This window comes from Triturus cristatus, chromosome 3_2, assembly GCF_964204655.1.
Source record: "Triturus cristatus chromosome 3_2, aTriCri1.1, whole genome shotgun sequence".
In the NCBI taxonomy this organism is placed as follows: Eukaryota; Metazoa; Chordata; class Amphibia; order Caudata; family Salamandridae; genus Triturus; species Triturus cristatus.
This window is the reverse complement of record NC_140584.1, coordinates 822,767,345-822,787,960: the sequence shown is the minus strand read 5'-3', so window position 1 is coordinate 822,787,960 and position 20,616 is coordinate 822,767,345. Positions and strand designations below refer to the sequence as shown.

Here is a 20,616-nt window from a genome sequence, read left to right as displayed (position 1 = left end):
CACATTGGTAAGCCAACGCCGTGACTCGAACAACACCAGCTTCTGCGCGCGATCATCATGCGTCAATAATCAATTAATCGCACTCGATCATCATGCGTGATTAATCTATTAATCTCCCCATGGTCCCTCTGTTTACTAAAAATGGGGTGCTAAGGAATTTTCACATAAGCTATAAGAAGGGACCACCCCGTTAAATCTGTTTCGTGTTCTATCTACTCGCCGTTTTTTGTTTCTAATAATCGGCCTCTTTCTGCTCTCCCATGTGCCCCCTTCGAGAGCCTCCTCTCCTTCCGCATTCTGCCAGCACCCTCCTACACAATAGTCGTCCACCACGTCCACCTCCACCACCACGTCCACCACCACCACCACCATGTCCACCTCCAACACGTCCACCAACACGTCCACCACCACAACCACGTCCACCACCACAACCACGTCCACCACCATGTCCACCATCACCAGCACCACCATGTCCAGCACTACCACCACCACGTCCACCAGCATGTCCACCACCACCCGTTACAGGTAAAGTGTCACTGGAGTGCACGGGTAATAGGAGTGTCAACCCCGGCTGTAAATGGGACATTTAAGGATGCATTGGGGGCGAGAAGACGGGAATAGGGGCTAGAACTTCATTAAGTTGAAGCCATTTGCTTTGCTATACAATACCATTAGCAAAGCAAATGGCTTTAACTTAATCAAAGGCGAGACCTATTGCATTTTTAATGCTTGTTTTCCAGTCCGCCGCTCTGGCAAGTTGTCGCCGCCCAGGGGATTAGGAGAGGCAGCGTCTGCGAGCCCCTGCAGTTAGACACGGTTCAGAGCTAAGGTTGCTGTTCCCCCGAGAGAACGGGCTGCCCCGAGTCCGCAGGGTGACCCACATGCACTGTCTGCAGGCCCCCAGCAGGGGAAATCTCCTGGGCTATTTTTGCTTCCATCTTCGATCAGGTTTACGCTGTGTCACCTAGACTCTGTTACCAGCAGTTGTCAGCTGTTCGGAATCTCACGATCGTTGCCTTAGGGTCTAGGCTCACTGGGGGGCCTTTTGGGGGACTAGCCCGGGAGCTCAAAATGGAAGTTGCAGTAAGTAGAACGTGCTCATCATGTCACTGTCTACCTTCTGTTCTTGCAGTGGCAGCTTGTGATCTTTAAAAGATGTGTAGCGTGATATTTGCCTTGAGAGTCAAGTAAGTGAGCCCAATCCCTTATAGGGATGGTCAGGGGGAATAGGGGCAATTCACCCCAGAGAATTCATTTTAAACAACTGTGAAAGGACACTCCTTAAATATTCAAGTCTTTTCATGGTGTGCCAAGCCAATGAAACACAATGCTCCCCAGGAGTTGATACAATGTATTTCAAAATGTAAAATGGATGCCTCCAAATGTCAAAAATTATGTCCATTGTGCCAGGATAGCATTTTGCCATGGGTACCACCTTATACCAAAAATTACATACAATCTGCCAGTGCCAGAATGTGCCAATAATGCTGCCCATTTATCATGGGTGACTGTTATGTCAAAAACCGCTTCTAGTATGTAATAGCGGGTCATGGATGCCCCTTCCCATGTGCTACATTTGTCCTTCCTTAAGCCAAGAATGACCTCCACTGTGCCAGCGCCAGCATTTTGCAACGAGTGCCCCTCTGCCAAGAATCTCCTTTATTATGCCAGAGCTAGTTTTTGTCTGTGGGTGCCCCTTATGCCGAGTTATTACCTCTAGTAAGCCATTATCACTACTTCCTCACAGATGCCTGTCATTTTAAGAATACCAGTGCCAGCATTTTGATAGGAGTTCCTCCGTAAGCCAATAAATACCTACAGTATGCCAGGGCCAACAGCTGTTTTCAAGCCTAGCCCCACATTCTCACTCAAGCTCACTTACATTCACATACTGGTTCACTTGCACTCATTTATTCTATCTTGCTCTCTTGCACTCCTCTTTTACTCACTCAGTCAAACTCAATTTATTACTATCCCTCATTCATAATGTCTGACACACTTGCACTCACTCTTACTCATTCCAACAGTCTTGCTTAATCTCTCTCACTTAGACTCATTTGCACTCACTTACTCACATTTACTCGTACATTCACACTCACTCACATTCACTTGTATCCACTCTTTCTCTCAATCATTCACCTTCTCGTGTACTCACACCCTCACACTTTCTAACATTCATTCACATTTATTCTTCTATTTAGTCACTCTCACTAATCATTCTCACTCACTAACACTCCAACTCACTCACAACCTGTCACTCTCACTCACTTTCACACATACATGCAAGTGCACAGCATAAATTTAAAAGCAGTTTTTTACTTAACTCGGCTTCAAGCAAAGGACCTGTTTCATCTCCTGGTACTCCTTGTTTTATTACTCTAGTAGAGACTAATATACTATTATTTATGCTTAGTGTAACACAGAATGGGTATAAAATAAGGAGGGTGGAGCCCAGACACCCATATGGGCAAGTTGCCCCTGTGTTCTTGACAGTGTTTTTTTCCACCTCTGAGGCAAGGGGTCACAAAGGTAGTAACAGGGGTCGCAAGAAGCAAGTGAGGGATCACAGCTGCGACCCCCTAAATGAAGGCCATGGTGTCATAATGGTGATACGTGTTGCATACTTTTACTCTACCTCATTGCATACACTGGTGTGACATTACTTAAACAAGAATGATCTGATGGGCATCACAGAAAGGTACTTGTGTATTTACGAGAATGCTCACTTCCTGTCCCCTGTAGGCGTGATGTTCCAGTATGGTGACCGGCAAGAGATGGAGATCAGAGGCTGCTCTATTTGGTGCGTTGAACTGATCTGCGACCACGTCCGGGAGCTTTTTAAGCAGAAGGGACAGACGATGACTGAGGAGATCAATGCGATCCACCTCGACCACTATCTCTGGGACTACGCCCGCGATCACCGCGAAGATATGAAAGATGTTCCCTTTCACCGCGTGCGCTGCATATACTACTAGCTTGCAGTGGTCACATGGTGTGGTCTACTAATGTAATCATGTAAGGATCAGACCTGCATTAAATACATACTACTTTAGGCACAGAAAGGGAATCACTCAATGAATATACTGCCCTTAGCCTGTTGCTGATTGTCATATGATTCCATATGAGCTGTCTGTAGCTTGAAGGCAAAACCATGATGTAATGCTTGCTTATTTAGCAATTACTAATGCACTTAAAGCTAGTGAACATGTAATCTTTTTCTAGGTTCTCTAATAAGAACCTGTCTGGCCTGTGATACTTTGTGAGTACTTTGACAGGTATGTCTAGAGGAATTAGTGGAACTGTTTCACGCTGCAGCGCTTTGCCTATTAGCAGAAGGAACTCTGATTGTAAGTATAGAGGAATAAAAGCATTGACACAGCACACAATCTAAACTTTTCTAATAAATATAAGAATTTTTCAACATGATTCGTGTTTTATTTGATAGCTCCAGCCAGTATCTTAATGAAATAGAAATATTGTATTCTGGCAACTAATCACACGCAAAAGGAAATAAATTGCACCAATAGTGTAAAAGTAAGGGACGTAGCTTTGGGGGGAGAGGGAGGAGAGTTTGTCATGTGACACGCCAAAAATAAATGCATTCCTGGCTTGCTAAGTGGGCCTCGGGGACCTGAGTTGGATCTGCTATGTCTGTGTGTTTTTTGTCGTTGGTCGTATTTCACTAAGAGGTTTAAACGCGTTATGTTTTTGTATCAGGAATTTGAATGACTCGTTCACCCAAAAAATAGAAGTAGTCCTTTAATGGATGCAAATTTACTACTTTTTAGAATTCACAAACATTGGCTGATGTAGGCTTTTTAAACTATGCCAGTCTCAGGTTTCCATGGTTCCTGTGGACTCATAAAAAATGATTCAAGCAATATAATTTGCACAATCGCAATAAAAAGAGGGTAGAATAATGTCAGAGGGCAAGGAACCACCAACACATTTGTACAATTATGACTTGTTTTATAAACACAACAGACTTATTATATGCATTGTTTAAATTTACAATAGAACAGACATTTGTGCACTGTGTCCCAAAGTGAAAAATGGAACCTAATCGGAAGTGACAGGGTGTATATTTATATACAAGGTTTCCATAAATCTTAGAAGGCGACCATTCTTGTATAATTTCTTTGTAAACAGCAACTGTATATAATAATACGCGCTGGGCAATGGTTCGCTCTTTCAGCTTGTCGACGGCGTTTCGACCCTCTATCAGTACGGGGTCTCCTCAGGACTAGTGATGCAGGGACATCTGGATTGCTTAATGCGCAGCCTTGTGAACTAGTGATGTGCCTCAAGTGAGAAGTGAAAGGGTATTACTCACAAGAGCACATCACTAGTTCACAAGGCTGCACATCACTAGTTCACAAGGCTGCGCATTTTCCTTTTAACTGTGACTTCATTGTTCACATTAACTAGTAAAAGGTTTGCTTGCCATTTATTGACAGTAAGGACAGATATGTCGGATTAGTTTGGGGAAACTCGAAAAACCATAAATAAGCAGGAAAAGGTGAATACCACATAAAAGTGCAATAGAAAAATATCGACACATTATTACCAGTTCCAAATTTCACCATTTAAGGACAACATGTACCTGAATTGACCAGTAAATTAGAGGCATGTATGTGTCTCGGGTATATTTTCCCTTTGCAAGGAGAGTTGGTGGATGCGCCGGGATAACACCAGTGTACTGACTTCAGCTACTCCAAGGTTCATATATACCAAAAGAAAAGCTGTGTGTTTGCAATATTTGCATCCATATAAATGTGAACGCATGAAGTCCACATAGCAGAAGGAAACAAACGGCAAAACCATATTCCCTTAGCACATTTATTTAAAACCAGTAGGCAATAATGACGGGAGATTGCCATCCCTGTATTAAAGCCTGTCTATAATTTCTTTATTACAAGCAACTTGTAATGTCTCTATTCTATAATAAAGAAATTATATAACCGCTCAACTGTAATAACTTATTACAGTTGAGTTCTTATGTCGCGATCCCTGCTGCCAGAGCCAGCAGTGGAACAGAAAAGTAAGTCACGGAGAATAATTAAAGCTGCCCTTTAGAAAACGAAATGGGCATTTTCCTTCTTTTGCTCTGTTGTTCTAGATCAGTGTTCTTCAATCTGTGGGGCGCGCCCCACAGGGGGGGCGCGCCACCATTCCAGGGGGGGCGCGCACTCCACGCGAAAATCTGATGGCTGATATTTGGCCGTAACGGAGGTTTTGAAAACAGCGGGATGGCAACCCTCACACCTTCAGCCCTTGATGAGCTGTTAAGAGGTGCTTGAAGGTGACTGAGAGGGAGGGGCTGCAGCTTCAGGCGCAGGGGCATCTATTCAGATGCAAACAGCCCTGAATGCGTCATGTCTCTGCAATTTAGAGGGGCCTCACACATTCCCTTTCTGCCCAGGGCCCCAAACATCCTAGAACCGGCCCTGATTACCCCGAGGCAGCACGTGGTTCTCTTCACAGAGCTTAATTACTGTCACTAAATTGTAAGCAAACCTCGGTTCTGCAAACATGCCGTCTATAATTGGAATAAAATAAAGAAATGGCACAATCGCAACCACAATGATTAAACAAAGTATGGAGGACAATCAGTTAAATCAGTTATCTTGGAGTATCTCCTTTAAGTACTGTACATCACAGTGGGGGATGGCACAACTAACATTTTGGAAAGAGAGCCTGTCTTCTCGTTGTCTTGTCCAGGAGGGGGTGAGGAGCCCTACCCCTCCCTGGAATACTTGAAAACTGCATGCCCACCCCTGTGCCCACCCTGGTGGATCCTTTCCAAGTCCTGGAATGGCTCCTGCAGCGAGGGTGAAGTTCTTGATGGGCCTCTTCTCAAAAAGGCTCAACTCAAAATTAATATGAAAATGTGGGCGAGTGAGTAAGTGAAGGGATGGGTGGATGGCTGGATGAATTAGTGAAAGGGTGAATGGATGAATGAAAGATTGAATAGATGGAGAATGAGAGAGGATGGATGGATTGATGAGTGAGTGGAAGGATGGATGAGAGAAAATGTAAATAGCTGAATGTATGGGTGGAAGGGTAGCTGGATGGGTAAAAGGGTGGATGGATGAGTGAAAGGATGGATGAGTGAAAGGATGGATGAGTGAAAAGGTGGATGATGAGTGAGTGGGTGGATGGATGAGTGAAATGTTGGATGGATTGATGAATTGATAAGTGCAAGGGTGAATGGATGTAAGGATGAGTGAAAGGGTGGATGTAAGGATGGATGAGTAAGTGAAAGGGAGGGTAGATGGACAAAAGGATGAATGGATGAGTGAAGGAGTGAAAGGATAGATGGATGAGAGAAAGGATGGATGAGTGATAGGGTCAATGGATGGATTAATGAGTGGATGAGTAGATGGATGGGTCGGTGGATGGATGGAAGGAAGGCTAAATGAAAGGGTCGATGGAGAGGGAAAGGGAGGATGGATGGATGACTGAAAGGGTGGATGGGTGGAAGGATGAGTAAGTGAAAGGATGGCTGGATGGGTAAATAGCTGGATGGATGAGTGAATGGATGGGTAGAAGAGTGAATGGATGAGTGTACAGATGGATAGGGTGATAGGGTGAAAGGGTGGATGGATGGATGATGGATGAGTGAAAGGATGGATGAAGGAATGGTTGAGTGAAATGATAGATGGAAGGATACGTGATGGATAGGTTTGCAAATGGTTGAATATGTTTGGATTTGGCTGGGCTTACTTATATACTATGGCGTGACCTCCTCTGATGTGTCTGTAAAACGTACCTATTGTCCTGAAGTTTTGTCCTGAATTTTGACCTTCTGTCCTGAATTTGTGTCCTGAATTTTGACCCTTTGTCCTGAATTTTTACACTCACCGTTGGCAGTAGCAAAAATCCATCCACAGATTGACCGTCTCTGTGGTGAAAAACAGGCACACCCGTCACATTAATGTTGGTGGTGTTATTATCAATCTGTCATGTGTAAAACAAAGCATCCTAGTAAAAACTATTTGCACACATTTTATCTTGGAACATTTTGTTTGTTTTGAGCTGTGTAATAAGCCTGTCATTAACCACACCCACTCACAAATCTACAGTTCACTAAACTCCCATTGCGTTGAACATTATTTGCCGGATATGACCCGGGATATGCGGGTGGCAGTCAATTATGTAGTGTACAAGATTCCAGAAATTTCTGTCAGGTGGTGGTGGGGCCCGACATTTCAAAAAATTCAGTTGGGGGGGGCTCAACCTACAAAAGTTTGAAGACCTCTGTTCTAGATGAATAGAGATAAGCCAAAAGGGGATATTTATGTCAACGTTTTTATTTTTTCCACGCTCCAGGAAATTGTAGGAAAGGTAGAATCTCTCTGCATGTTTCTACACGTTTTAGGCTTCAGTGTTTTTCTTTTTAAATCTGAGTTGCATTAAACTGATTCTAATATTTTTACAACAAATATCTAACTGCTTTTCTGGTGTGTTTAATTCTGCACAATAGATTCTAATTGTATTCCTGTTTGCAAACATGATTTCTCTTTGTACATGAAAGGGCACCACACAAAAGAGTTATGTGGTTTTTGGGAAGGGTAATGTAAGGAGTGAAGTACCTCTGGTTGTACATTATAAGGATATTTCAAGTCACCTCGGAGTTCTTGGACATTTTAAAGGACCTCAGCATTTGGCCTTGTTCCTCTCTCCAGTCATGGAACTCCTTGATGACTTGCAATATCCTGACAATGCACTGTAGGGGGTACAATATCCCATATATAATTACCCCTGGGCTTGGTCAAAAAAGTACTGGGGTGTTACTTTTACTAATGTACTCTTGTTAGACACCACTTCATGTCACTAGCCCTCGTTTATAGGCCTATGAATGCGAGATGCTCAGTAACATTTGCTGAGCAGAGTGCCGCAGGGTACACACTAGCTTTCGTTTATGAGCACACAAGTATGTGCTTACAGAAGTCCTTGGCAAAGGGCTCCGAATAAGCTGACACATGGCAAGCACTTATATGAAACAGCATATTGTTCCTAGGTGCTCACTAGCATGTGTATATAAGGAGTATTTTTCAGCACATTGTTATAAAGCTCAAAGTAATGTGTATCAAAACTGTACACTAACGCAGGTCATATTCTAATAGTACTCTAAGAATGGTAACCAAACTTTCAAACAGTACACTTTTTCATGGTTAAAAAAGCCCAAACCCCTATCATTTGTGTTATAGGCATTTTGTACAGAAAATAAATACCTTCTGGATCTTTTAACATTTCTAAAGGTGTCATGAAAGGTATTATCACAGATAAATACAAGACACAGATATGGGGACTATAGTAAAAGTTTCAGTGTGTAGCAATGTTTGTTGAGAGATAGATGTCTGCCTGGGAGAGATGGCTGCCTTTTGTAACTCGTGTCTCACGTAACCAGGACTTTATTTCCAAATGCTCCTTTATGTCGCGCTAAAGTGTTGATGCTGCAAAGCGAGAGCTCTTGCCTACACTGTCTTGTCCAGTCTTTGGTGAAACGTAGCCTGGAACCGCTTGACGTTTAGTTGCTGGTGTGTGGAGTACCTGCCAATAACAGTTCTTTCCTATTGGAAGGTAAAATTAGGTGTATGCAAAACAGGGACCACACTTTTCCTGTAGTTTTCCTTTGTATATTTTGCTGAATGACTGTTTATCGCTTATATGTGATCTAACACTCTGAAACGAACCTTAAAACCCAGAGTTAAAACAATACTGGCCGATTTACAATTTTAACTATCCCCCAGGTAGCTTTTTCCAGGGCAGTAGTTGTTCCAATTACTTCTAATCACTTATTACAGAGCATGGCCGTGGGAGAGTGTTGTGCCCTTCTTGTCACTCAAATAAACAGATTGAGTCCTTCTGATGCTAATGCATCTACTAGCAAGCAGCACGAATGAAGGAAAGCCATTTTTTGTATTTCTTCATGACTGGCTTTGGGTCCCTTGCTCACTTTGCCACTGGATTCAAGCTAGCCTGGCGGATTAGGGCTGTTAGCCCGAAACCGGTCCCAGGATGTTTGTTTCCGGTCGCACAGGGTCAAGAGTGATTTGCATATAGCTGTGTCTGAACTGGGGTGGCAAAGTGAGCTAAAGAACGATGATGGATTCAACCCAGATCTGTGACTGGGGGTGAGTGTCTGAAAAGTTTCAGCGCTCCGTTCATCATCTCCTTGTTTTTGCTCAGATGTACCCCTAGCACACGTGAAAACCTCATGGACCCCAGGCTGGGAATTACAAGATTATATTGGTCACAAAATGCTCTAAGCAGGACACTGAAAGAACGTCGCAAATTTCCTTTTGTGCTCATTGGAAAGTGAGGAAGGCTCCTTAAAATTAAACTCTTTAAAATCCTTGACAGGCTGGTTCCGTGACATGCTGGTAATTAAATGACCCCCTCACTTTTTTAGGTCTCGCCTGGCGAAAGCAGCGCATGCGCTGCTCTCTGCCATGGAGAGGACCTTTTGTAATCGATTCAGCCAAAGCTGAATGAACGCGCGTCCAGATGGACAAACATGGCTGCTCCGCCGCCCGCAAAGCTAAACATGCACGCTTAGGGACAAATAAATGCACGTGCATGTGGACAGCCCGACGCCATCTTTGTGCACACACGCGCACATTTTTTTGTCCCTACGCTTGCATGGCGGCGTGCTTTCGCTTTCACAGACAGTGCCGAGGAATCTGGCGCGAGGCTTCCTGCGAGCATTGCTTGGTTTTTAGGGTTGCCTTCCCAGTGACTGTGGACAATGTCACTCTGCCCCATCCTCCCCCAGACAGAAGCTCATCAGTGTTGGGTATGTTTGTGATACGAACGTCACTCTGCCCCATCCTCCCCCAGACAGAAGCTCATCAGTGTTAGGTATGTTTGTGATACGAACGTCACTCTGCCCCATCCTCCCCCAGAATGAAGTTCATCTGTGTTGGGTATGTTTGTGATATGAACGTCACTCTGCCCCATCCTCCTCAAGAATGGTACCATCATTTGGGGGCGAGGATGTGGTCTCATGACTAGAGCTGCCGACTTTGGAGCTGGGATACCAAGGTTCGAGCCTTGTGGTCGAGTTCACATGCTGTGATTCTGGGAAATCACTTAATCTCTCGGTCCCTGAATGTGTAACGTAACCGGTGCTCATGTAAAGCGCTCCAATCTTCCGATCGAGTGCGCCCTATATAAATATGCAAAAAAAGGAATGCATGCACCTGTATGTTCCAAGACGTTGCATGTTTTGTGCAGATCTTGCCTCGAGGTGAAATCGAATAAGGCAGATCTGAAGTGGGGGGAGGCTGCACAGTGGATTTTAATAGATCAATAAGGCAGCGTGGGTGGGTTGTGTTTAGACGGAGACTGCTTTGTGAGTGACATCTCACTGCACAGACGTCTGACAGCAAAACAAAAGAGTCTAATGGCTGCACGGGCTGCACCGCGAGCGGGGCATGCACACTGATGCAAATACAACAAAGCCACGTGCTTGGAAGCAGAGAGACGTGCAAGTGTCTATCTGTGTGTTCAGAGAATGCAATCTGTGGAAATTTTCTCGAGTGAAAGAATGCTCACAGATGTTCTGAAGTGAGTGCATGCCCCCAGGTGTTCTGAAGTGAGTGCATGTCCACAGATGTTCTGAAGTGGGTATATGCCCACAGATGTTCTGAAGTGAGTGCATGCCATCAGGTGTTCTCGAGTGAAAGAATGCTCACAGATGTTCTGAAGTGAGTGCATGCCCCCAGGTGTTCTGAAGTAAGTGCATGCCCACAGGTGTTCTGAAGTGAGTGCATGCCCACAGGTGTTCTGAAGTGAGTGCATGCCCCCCCCCAGGTGTTCTCAAGTGAGTGCATACCTTATAGGCCTCAGTTGGTGCTTTGATTTTTGGTTTGCCAGCTCCAGATTCTCCTGCACACGGTGTGGCTGGAGCTGGTCTTTGTGGTAGGTGCCTTGTTATGCTTTTACAGTGGATGTGTTGGTCTTTGTGGGAGGTGCCTTGTTATGCTTTTATAGTGGATGTGTTGGGCTTTCGTTCTCCTCAGTGGCTGCGTTCAGTAGGAGAGTGGTTGCTGGTCTGCGCTGCTCCTTAAAGTCCTGTCCAGTTCTCTTCCACCTCAGGGTACTTCTAGGACTGCATCTGATACCCTAGATGGTAGGGAGCTCCTGAGATGTAATTCCTGGATCTTCATGTTTGGTGGGTTACTCTGCTCCATTCTCAGCACCTCCTGTACCTCGATAGTCCCCTTCTCCGTAGCTTCTCTCCAGGAGCCACTGCCTCCGCTTAGGCCTCCGCGACCGTCTTGCTCAACACCACTCCCCTTCCATGGTGGCGGAGCAAGCTGGTGTCCTTCCTTACCACCCCCTCCTGCAACTTTGTTCTCCCTACCGCGGGGGACCTCCTGCACTAAGATTCGCTTTAAATAAAACAAGCATTAAGTTAAAGCCATTTGCTTTGCTATACAATACCATTAGCAAAGCAAATGGCTTTAACTTAACCAAAGCCGAGACCTATTGCATTTTCTAATGCTTGTATTTCATACTCGCCAAGAAGAAAGAATGCCCTCTTAGAACTATTGTGAAAATCTCCACTTTGAAAACATTTATGGCTGTGTGATGCATTGTACAGAACCTGGTGGAAGAAAATTGAAAGAGTCGAATTGAACAATAGTGCGAGAGAGGCTTGCTCTTTTCTGGTGAGGGTTTTTTTCCCCCCAGAGTTTTATATAGCGTAAACTTCACCCGAAGGTTTCAGGTATCAGAGCTCTTTACATGAGCACCAGTAGCGTTACACAAGGACACATTCATATTTTTGTTAGACACAGGGAGATTGAGTGATTTTCCCAGAATCACAGGATGTTAAGCGTCCCTGACGAGGCTCAAACCCTCTTCCCCAGCATCGAGGTCGGCCGCTATAGTCGTAAAGCCACATCCTCTCCCCGGAGCGATTGAAGGGTGAGGCGGTCATTGAATTTTCGGTCCTGGATATTTTATGCTCTACATTATCCTCCTTGAAGAGCTCATCGCTTTAAGTATTGAGTAGATGCATCCATGGGATGCTCAAACATGCTTGCCACTGTCAAATAAGAAAAAACTGCTTTCTGGCATTCCAGGCACCTCTCAAGAGGCTGCTTTATCATCCCAAGCTACAGTCGGTAGCACTAAAAAATAAACACATTTCTGGCTAATGGGCCTAGAATTTAATTTACAATTCTATTAAGGGCACGGAGGAAAGGATTATGCATCTCTTTTATTTACTGCAGAATGACAGTAGTCAAATCAAAAACAGTTTACACATAAACTACACTTCCTATAAAACCTCCACTCAGTCAGGCCCAACTTAGCTTTTTCTCTATCAAGAGACTTGGATCCCTTTTCTTTCGTTGCAAAAGCGCATAATGTAAAGAAGAAAACCAGTGTAATATCAGAACTTCGACCAACAGATCCACAGAAATGCTCGTGTCACAGGTCAGTACAGTCCATTGAAGCAGAGACATCTTCAGCCAAAACCCCTCGATGCTGCACAAGTGCTCAAACATCAGCTCCTCCGAACAAAGGACCCACTTCGGACCCGTGCCCTGACTGTGGAACAGGATGAGCCGTCTTCATCGTCATACCTCACTCCAATTTCTGATGTTTTCCCGAAAGGCAAAAAATGAGCAGTAACAACTATCCTACTAAAATGTCCATAAACAATCATGGTGAGAGACATAGGCAATATACAATTGTGATCAATTTTAGAATACAAATAGCAATATTAACTGTCAAGACTATGCACATCATTTAATGTGGGATTATCCTTGCCTCCATGTTCTTAATAGAATTGAAAATTCTTGACCAGTTAGCTAGAATTTTTTTATTCTATGTCAAGACCCAGGAGGCTCATAATAGGCTTGTTAAGGCCGAATCAGCACCACAGATTCTACATTAGGAATAGGTTTGTAGCAAAAGGCCTTTAACTTCAAATATCTGAGGACCGATCTGTTGGCCTCATAATGTCCTCCAGATGAGAACCCAATTCAGAAGTCCTTGACGCCATGGCGCCCTTTACCAAGTGTGCACCAAATTGAAATTCATCTATGCCTGCCTCAGCCATAATCCATTTCATCCAGCACACCAAGGTAGTTGCCGTGAACGAGCTAAAGAGTTTTTCCAGGGCAATCAAAAGTTGACATGAGGGAGAATCCAAACGTCTCGTAGTTAGGAAGTGATATCTGAAAAGAGAGAGAAGTAAATCTTGGAGGAAATACAAAGAAATAAAGCAATAAAAAATTGCAGTACTGAATAATATAAATTAATATTCTAGAACTGTAAACAGAAGAGCAAATAAATAATACGAATTAATATGCTAGAACTGTAAACAGAAGAGCAAATAAATACAATAGAACATATCCCAGGGAGGGATGGGTGGAATAATGTCAGCCTCCGTGTCTTTAATGAAATCCAGATTCTCTAGTCATGGTAATAGAAGAATCACAATTTCATTACAAGAACGGAGGCTACATCATGCATGTTGGTAGCTTTGTAAGACTACATCAGAAATATGTTCGACAGGCTTGCAATAATGTCTAGCAAAGGTGCTAGCGTTGGACCAGTCAGCAGCTGTGAGGATGTCATTCAACTTACCACCAGACCAGAGGGATTTGCTGGCCATAGCACCTCTATTAGAATGGGCTTGATATTTACATAAGTCAATGCCTGCTAAGTTCATAGCGGTTTTAACCCACGTAGCAATGGAGGTTGAGGTTGAGGATATAGCTGTATGTGGTTTAACAAAGGAAATGAGTAATTGGTTGACATCATGGGGTCGAAAAACAGACATTCTATTATCGTACTCTCTCAAGCAATTGACAACATAAAGTTTAGGGCAAGAGTCAAAGCGAGGGTAGAAAACTGAATCGGACATAGTCTTAGTTCTTCTGTAATCTCAAATTTAACACCAAACATGTTATAGGACTTATTAGAAACCATTTAAAGCTTTGACATCAGAGACTCTTCGACAAGAAATTAGACATAAAAGAGTAGTGAGTTTGATTGAAAGGAATTTTCTGTTTAGGAGAGTGTTATCTGGTCAATTAGAGAAAAGGTCTAAAATTAGCTTAACGTCCCAAAGAGAATCGTATTTGGGTTTTGGAGGTCTTCTTAGATGAATGATCTTCATAACTCTACAAATAATAACGTTTTTACCTACCGTTTTACCATTCACGAGAACGTGACCAGCAGAGATAGCTGACCTGTAGCAGTTGATGGTTCTATAGCTAAGACCTCTATCAAATTGTTCGCAAAGAAAATTAACTATGTCAACAATAGGTGCCATAAGGGAATCCAGGTTCCTTTCCAGGCACCAACGAACCCAACTTCTCCAAATGTTGTTGTATCTGTAGTGGGTACCTGGAGACCCTGACTCTCTGAGGAAAGTTGCAGCTGTAGACGAAATTCCAGAGACTTCATTGGATCTCCTGACACTTTCCAAGCAAGAAGGTGCAAATTTCCTGTTTGGATTAGGGGGTGAATTCCGCCATCTACGTCTGTTAGGAGATATTCTAGGGAAGGGATTAGAAAGGGGGGTTCGGATGCCAGCTCCAGAGTGGTGGGGAACCAAGCTTGAGAGGGCCAGAAGGGAGTTACTAGAACAAGGGAGCATTGTTTGTGTCTCACTTTCTATAGAACCCTTTGGATCATGGCAAAGGGGGGAAAAGGCGTAGGCACTGAGATCCTTCAAAGATTGGAGAAAGGCGTTCACTGCTAGAGATACGGGATCGGGCATCCAGCTGAAGAATTTTTCCAGTTGAAATGTTAGTCTGCTCGCGAATAGGTCTATTTCCAAAGGTCCCCAAATTTTGTCCAGAGACCTGAAGACGGAAACGTTGCGTTTCCAATCGCTGTGATCTAGGAGGAATCTGGAGTTCCAGTCCGCCGAGATGTTCGATTTCCCGGGAACATATTCCGTTTTCAGAGCGATTTTGTGTTACAGACAGAACATCCAAAGTTTTTTGGCCTAATTCGATAGATCCGCAGATTTGGTGCCTCCCAGACGGTTTATATAGGCTACTGCAGACATGTTGTCCATCTTTAAGAGGACTGACCTGCCCTGGAGAGAGTGCTTGAAGCTCATCAAGGCGTAAAGACTAGCTGTGAGTTCCAAGTAGTTTATGTGCTGAGAGGATTCTTCCAGAGACCAGACGCCACCTGTATTCTGATCGAGAAGGCAAGCCCCCCAGCCATGGAGGCTGGCATCTGAGTCTAAAACAAATTCCGGTTTTGAACCAAAGATCGCTTTTCCGTTCCACGCGTGCAGGTTTTCGAGCCACCAAGCCAGTTCCACCTGGGCTTCTCGGTCTAGAGAAACGCATTCTTCGTACTAAAGTCCAGACCTTAGGGCCCTCGCTTTCACCCTTTGGAGAGCCCGATAATTTAGGGGACCGGGAAAAATCGCCTGAATAGATGAGGAGAGAAGACCGAGTAGTCTGGCCAGTTCTCTCAGGGGAAAGTCTTGTTGCTTCAAGACATGACAAATTTCCTTCCTGATTTTGCCTTTCTTCTTGGAAGGGAGTAGGAGGAGACATTTGGAGGTATCTACAGTGAAGCCCAGAAACTCCAGAGACCTGGAAGGAGTCAAGACCGATTTTTCTTTGTTGATGATGAATCACAGGTTTCCTAGAAGATCCATTACTGTATTGAGATATTTGGGAACAATCTTGCGACATAATGAGAATTTCATCTAGATAGATGATCAAACGGATGCCCCTTTACCTTAGGTATGAGGTGATTGGTCTCATAACCTTGGTAAAACAAGTGGCAGAAGAAACACCGAATGGGAGGGCTTGGAACTGATATAAGCAGTCCTCCCAGAGGAACTGGAGAAGGGGTTGGTGGATTTCGGCGATAGGAATGGTGAAATAAGCATTCTTTAGGTCCAATTTTACTAACCAGGCTCCTTCCAGAAGAAGATCTCTCAGAAGATGGATCCCCTCCATTTTGAAGTGTCTGTAGACCAAAAATTTGTTTAGATGTCTTAAATTTATCACGGGTCTCCAACCCTTGTCTTTCTCTCTACAAGGAAGAGTGTGCTTATGAATCTGAGTTCTTTCAGAGAAACTTCTATAATCGCTCCTTTTTGGAGCATGGAGGAGATCTCTTCTCTTATTTTCTGTTGTTCCGAAGGGAGTGGAAAGACCCCTGGAAGAGAGGTTTGGGTAGGAGTTTTCTTAAAGTCTATTCTGAAACCCCGGACGGTATTTAAAACCCATGGATCCTGAGTGATCAGTTTCCAATTCTGAAAAAAGAATTAGAGTCTCCCTCCTACCTTTTGGGGGAAAGAAGGAGAGGTAGGAAGGGGAAGAATACTCACTTGGTGGGTTGTTATTGATGGAGGGTCCGCAGGATCTGAATCCTCTGGAGCGCATGCCTCTCCCTCTCTGGGGATAGGACTGTGAGTTGTTGCATTTCTGAAAGCCTCTTCCGAAACCGTGCGATCTTGTTGAGGGCCTTTGGTTAAATCGTCCGGAGGAGAGGCCCCTTCTTCTGGCCCGGCCAAAAAGGTTATTATTAAAGACGTTGCGCTTGTTCTGTTGGGCCTTATCCAAGGCCGTAAAAGTTGTATTTGCCAAGAGACTTTATGAGATCATCTCCGAAAAGTAAATCCTTAGCGTTCTGAGAGGTGTCTTTGTCAGCCATGTCGGAGGGTTACGGGTTTATTTTAGTTAAGACAACTCTCCGTCTGTCTGCATTTAAGCTTGCATTAGCATTGCCAAGCAGGATTAGAGCCCTCTGGCTCCAGCCACTGATCAAGTTTGTATTAAGGGGAGTGCCGTTAATATGGCTCTTTCCGCTGCGTCGATAATCCTGGCTAGTGGGCCTAGGACGTCTAGGAGACGATCTTGACACCCCTTAAGGGACCTTTCCATGCCTTTACGTGGATCTCGACCAGGTTTGAAAAGAAACTTGATCAACTCTGGATCTAAGTTAGGAGTTTGGCATGCTTTGTCATCAATGGAAGGTCTGGAACACTCAGCTCTGGGGATATTACGTGTATTGCGCTCCAATGGGTACCTCAACCACTTATTAATGAAGTTTGCCACGTGGTCTTGAGGCCACCACTCAGGGCTTCTGGGATGCTTAAGGTTCAGGGGAGAGAACATCTCTTCTCCTAGGGGGTCGAGAATGCTATCCTTTGAGGATGAAGATGGCTCAGGGGGGTTAAAAAGGTCTTGATCATCGTCCTCATCCAAATCAAGGATATATTTGTCGGGGGTACCTGACGAATTATCATCATCATTAAATTCATTGTCTCCCGTAAGTTCATGAACACTTAGATATTTTGTGCCGCCAAGGACACCCGGATATTGTGTGCCGTGAGGGACACCCGAAATATGTTGTGCCGCGAGGGACACTCAGGGAGTTTGAGGTGCGAAGACCTTCCTTTGTAGTTGAGGTGCTACGACCTCCTGGATTCAGTGAGGTGCTGGGACCTCCCATAGTGCTCTTAGGGGTTAAATATTCTAAGTTTTTATTTTTCTTTCATCTTTTACACCTTACATTAGAAGTGTCATCATTGAGAGTTACAGTGAACTCTTCCTCCTCAGAAGGGAGTGACCTTTTTGAAGACATTACCTTTTTCAAAGTATCAAGCATACAGGTTTGCATTTCACTATGTAGGAGCTTCTAAAGGCTTCATTTTCTAAATTGGCTGTAGGGGCAGAAGCGTCATCCGACTCTGAGTCAGACATGGCGCAGGGTAGGAAACTAGAGATATAGGGTAGAAAGAATAATTAAAACTCTGATTCAAGAAGCACTATGCGCTGAAATAAAGTTAGGAGCAAAGCAGAGGAGGCCAGGTCATAAAGGTTACAGTTAAAATGAACCAAGAGTCGTTATTTCTATTCTTTTTTTTTTTTGTGCTAAAAAGCGTAAGACTTGCGGTAGAAAAGAGAGAGGCAGCAGCTGATCGCGGAGTCCGACGAGTAACTGACACTCGTTTAGGCTTGCGATCAGCTGCTGCTGCAGGTTGACATGGAGACCGGAGATTCAATAAATAGGAGTCCGGAGCGAAGAAAAAAGAAGAAAGGAACTTGGCAACGCGAGCACGCAACGTCGCGGTTGCCAAGGTTCATTCCTTGAAATTGTGAGCGTTACATGACCGCGCTCGAGTAGCGGCGTGCATCGTGAAGGAAACCGTGAAAAAATAGCTAAATAAGCAGAAAGGAGGGGATTAGGTCCGAATGCGAGTAAGTTGCGTAGGAGGCGAGGTATGGGCTGAAAGAAAAAACCTATTCAAAGGAAAGGAAATGGGTAGAAGTGAAATACTTACCAGCGCTGTGAATAAAACACAGGAATTCATTCAAATTAACCAAATAAATGCACAATATTGTAAGGGATAGCAGGTGAGGAAAGAAAGAAGGGGGATTTCCATAAATTGGAAATCGGTGTGAAGGCAGAAAGTAGGAAGGATAGGGGGGGTTAGCCCAAATCATTCAAAATAGGGAAAGCAGATAAATCAAAGTCATAAAGGAATCATAAATGAAGACAACTTATCTGCTCAGAGCCGCATTTAAAAGAGGCAGATTTATGTTGGCTCATGCCCTTTATGTATTTTCAGTGTTCTTTTATGGAACCTTTTTATTGTGATGTATGCGGCTGCTTAGAGACTGCATTAAAAGATAATGCATAATGTAGCCTCCGTTCTTGTAATGAAATCCCTAAGCTCCCTTGCGCAGACTTCATAGGCCTTTAAGAACTGTACCACACAATTTGGGATTATTCGGGAAGCACAGATATGAAACACTTCTGACGAAAGTCTTTGTCCACCTAGAAATTTGAAAGGAAACTCCGTTCAGAGAAGTCGTCCTACCAGCCAAATCGAGAGCCCAAACGTCAGACATTCTCAGGAAACCAGGCATGAAGGCATAGTAAGCTTTGCCTATAATTGCTTCCTGATAAGATCAGAGTTAGCAAGCCAGTTTTGCAAGAAAGTTAACACCGCATTGACATTCCAAAGGCATGAATGGCGAAATTGAGGTGGATTGAAGCGACAAATGCCCCTCAAGAGTTTATTCACCAGTTGATGCTTACTGGTCTGCGGTAAGAAATTCACCATGTAGGACAAATCTACTCCCACGGGATCCACAGAGTTCACCACACCAACGTACCCATCACCGCCAGACTGAGGAATAGCGTTTATGGGTACCTGAAGATCCGTACTGTTGGATAAAAAAAGGTAGCTTATTCTGAAAGGCTAGGGATTTGCCAACAGCCCCCAAAATATTACAGAACATGAGTCAAAGTAAGGCCACTAGCACCAGCGGATGAAGGGACATCACTGGATCCGTCCAGATGTCCAGAAATTACAGAATTTGAATCGGAGGCTGGCAAGATAGTTCCAGAACGAAAGGGAACCACAGCTGGCACCTCCAAAGAAGAGTCGCTAGTATCAGATCCATTTTCTGTTTCCTCACCTATGCTGTTTCCCTGGAGATCATCATAAATGTGGGAAAGGCATATTCGAGAGCCCCGCTCCAGTCTTGAGGAAACGTGTCGATCACGAGGGCTGACCGATCCATATGGCAACTTCTCCAGTTTATAATTGTTCTGGGAGGCAAAAAGATTGATGTCGTATTGGCCCCCAAGTGACCAAAACACTTGAGGATGCAACTGCCAATTGATGACATCCCTCAGAAACCTGGAGTTCAAGTCCACCACAGCGTTGTTCTGACCCAGAAGATATCCCGTGACTAGAGAGATCTTGTGCTGTAGGCAGTAATGCCAATATTTTTTGGCTATCCCTGGCACCATCCAAAACCTTGTCCCCTCGCTTTTGCACCCCCAGTTTGTTTTTATACTGGACCGCTTGCACATTGTACATTCTGAGAAAAATGCAACCACTCACCTTCTGTAGGAACATAGTCTTCACTGCAAAGGAGCCCTGCAACAGCTCCAGGCAATTGATATGCAACTGCAGTTCATCCGCTGACACTGGCCACCTGTTGAAAGGGACCCACATCTGGCCCCCCAACCCCACCTGCTGGCATCCAATTCGATGATGACATCTGGACGTGAGGAAAACCGCGCCCTGCCGTTCCATGCCTCCTTGTGGTTCAGCAACGTCGACAGTTCCGCCCTGGCCTCCTGAGGGAGATGGATGCGGTCCGCATACTAAAGGTCTTTCTGCAGATGTTGTATTTTCAAATGTTGGAGGGTCCTGTAGTGCAGAGGACTCAGAAAGGTGACTTGAATGGACAATGCCAGGAGGGCTGACGGCCAAACAAATCCCCTGTTTGATGTTCCTCATCTTCTGGGCTGGTTATAATAATTGAGCCGTCACTAAATGTATGCAGAATCCCAAGAATTCTATATTGTGAGACACATTCAACCCAGGTTTACTCGCGCTCACCACCAAGCCCAACTCTTGCAAGAGGTGAAACGTACAATCCAGATGACACATCAAAAGCATTTGATCTTGGACCATCAGGATCAAATCATCTAGATAGACAATCCTTTGGACACCCTGAGACCGAAGAGACTTTACGACTGATTTCATGACCTTGGTGAAGCACCAAGGGGCGGAAGACAGGCTAAAGAGAAGAACCGTGTATTCGTACCAGCGGTCCCGCCTTTGGAATTGGAGAAACCATC

At 44.4% G+C, this 20,616-nt stretch overlaps 1 protein-coding gene across 3 annotated transcripts in view; it reads left to right on the top strand.

Annotated features, from left to right (window-relative positions):
* Positions 1-3,421, top strand: part of LOC146858226 (queuosine 5'-phosphate N-glycosylase/hydrolase-like) — a 244,336-nt gene extending 240,915 nt beyond the window's left edge. For all 3 annotated transcript variants that reach the window (XM_085649031.1, XM_085649030.1, XM_085649032.1), the window contains one exon: positions 2,743-3,421. In XM_085649031.1, the coding sequence (XP_085505157.1) occupies positions 2,743-2,975 (233 nt within the window). In that variant the 3' untranslated portion in view covers positions 2,976-3,421. The remainder of the gene's footprint in view (positions 1-2,742) is intronic.
* Positions 3,422-20,616: the final 17,195 nt, after the last annotated feature.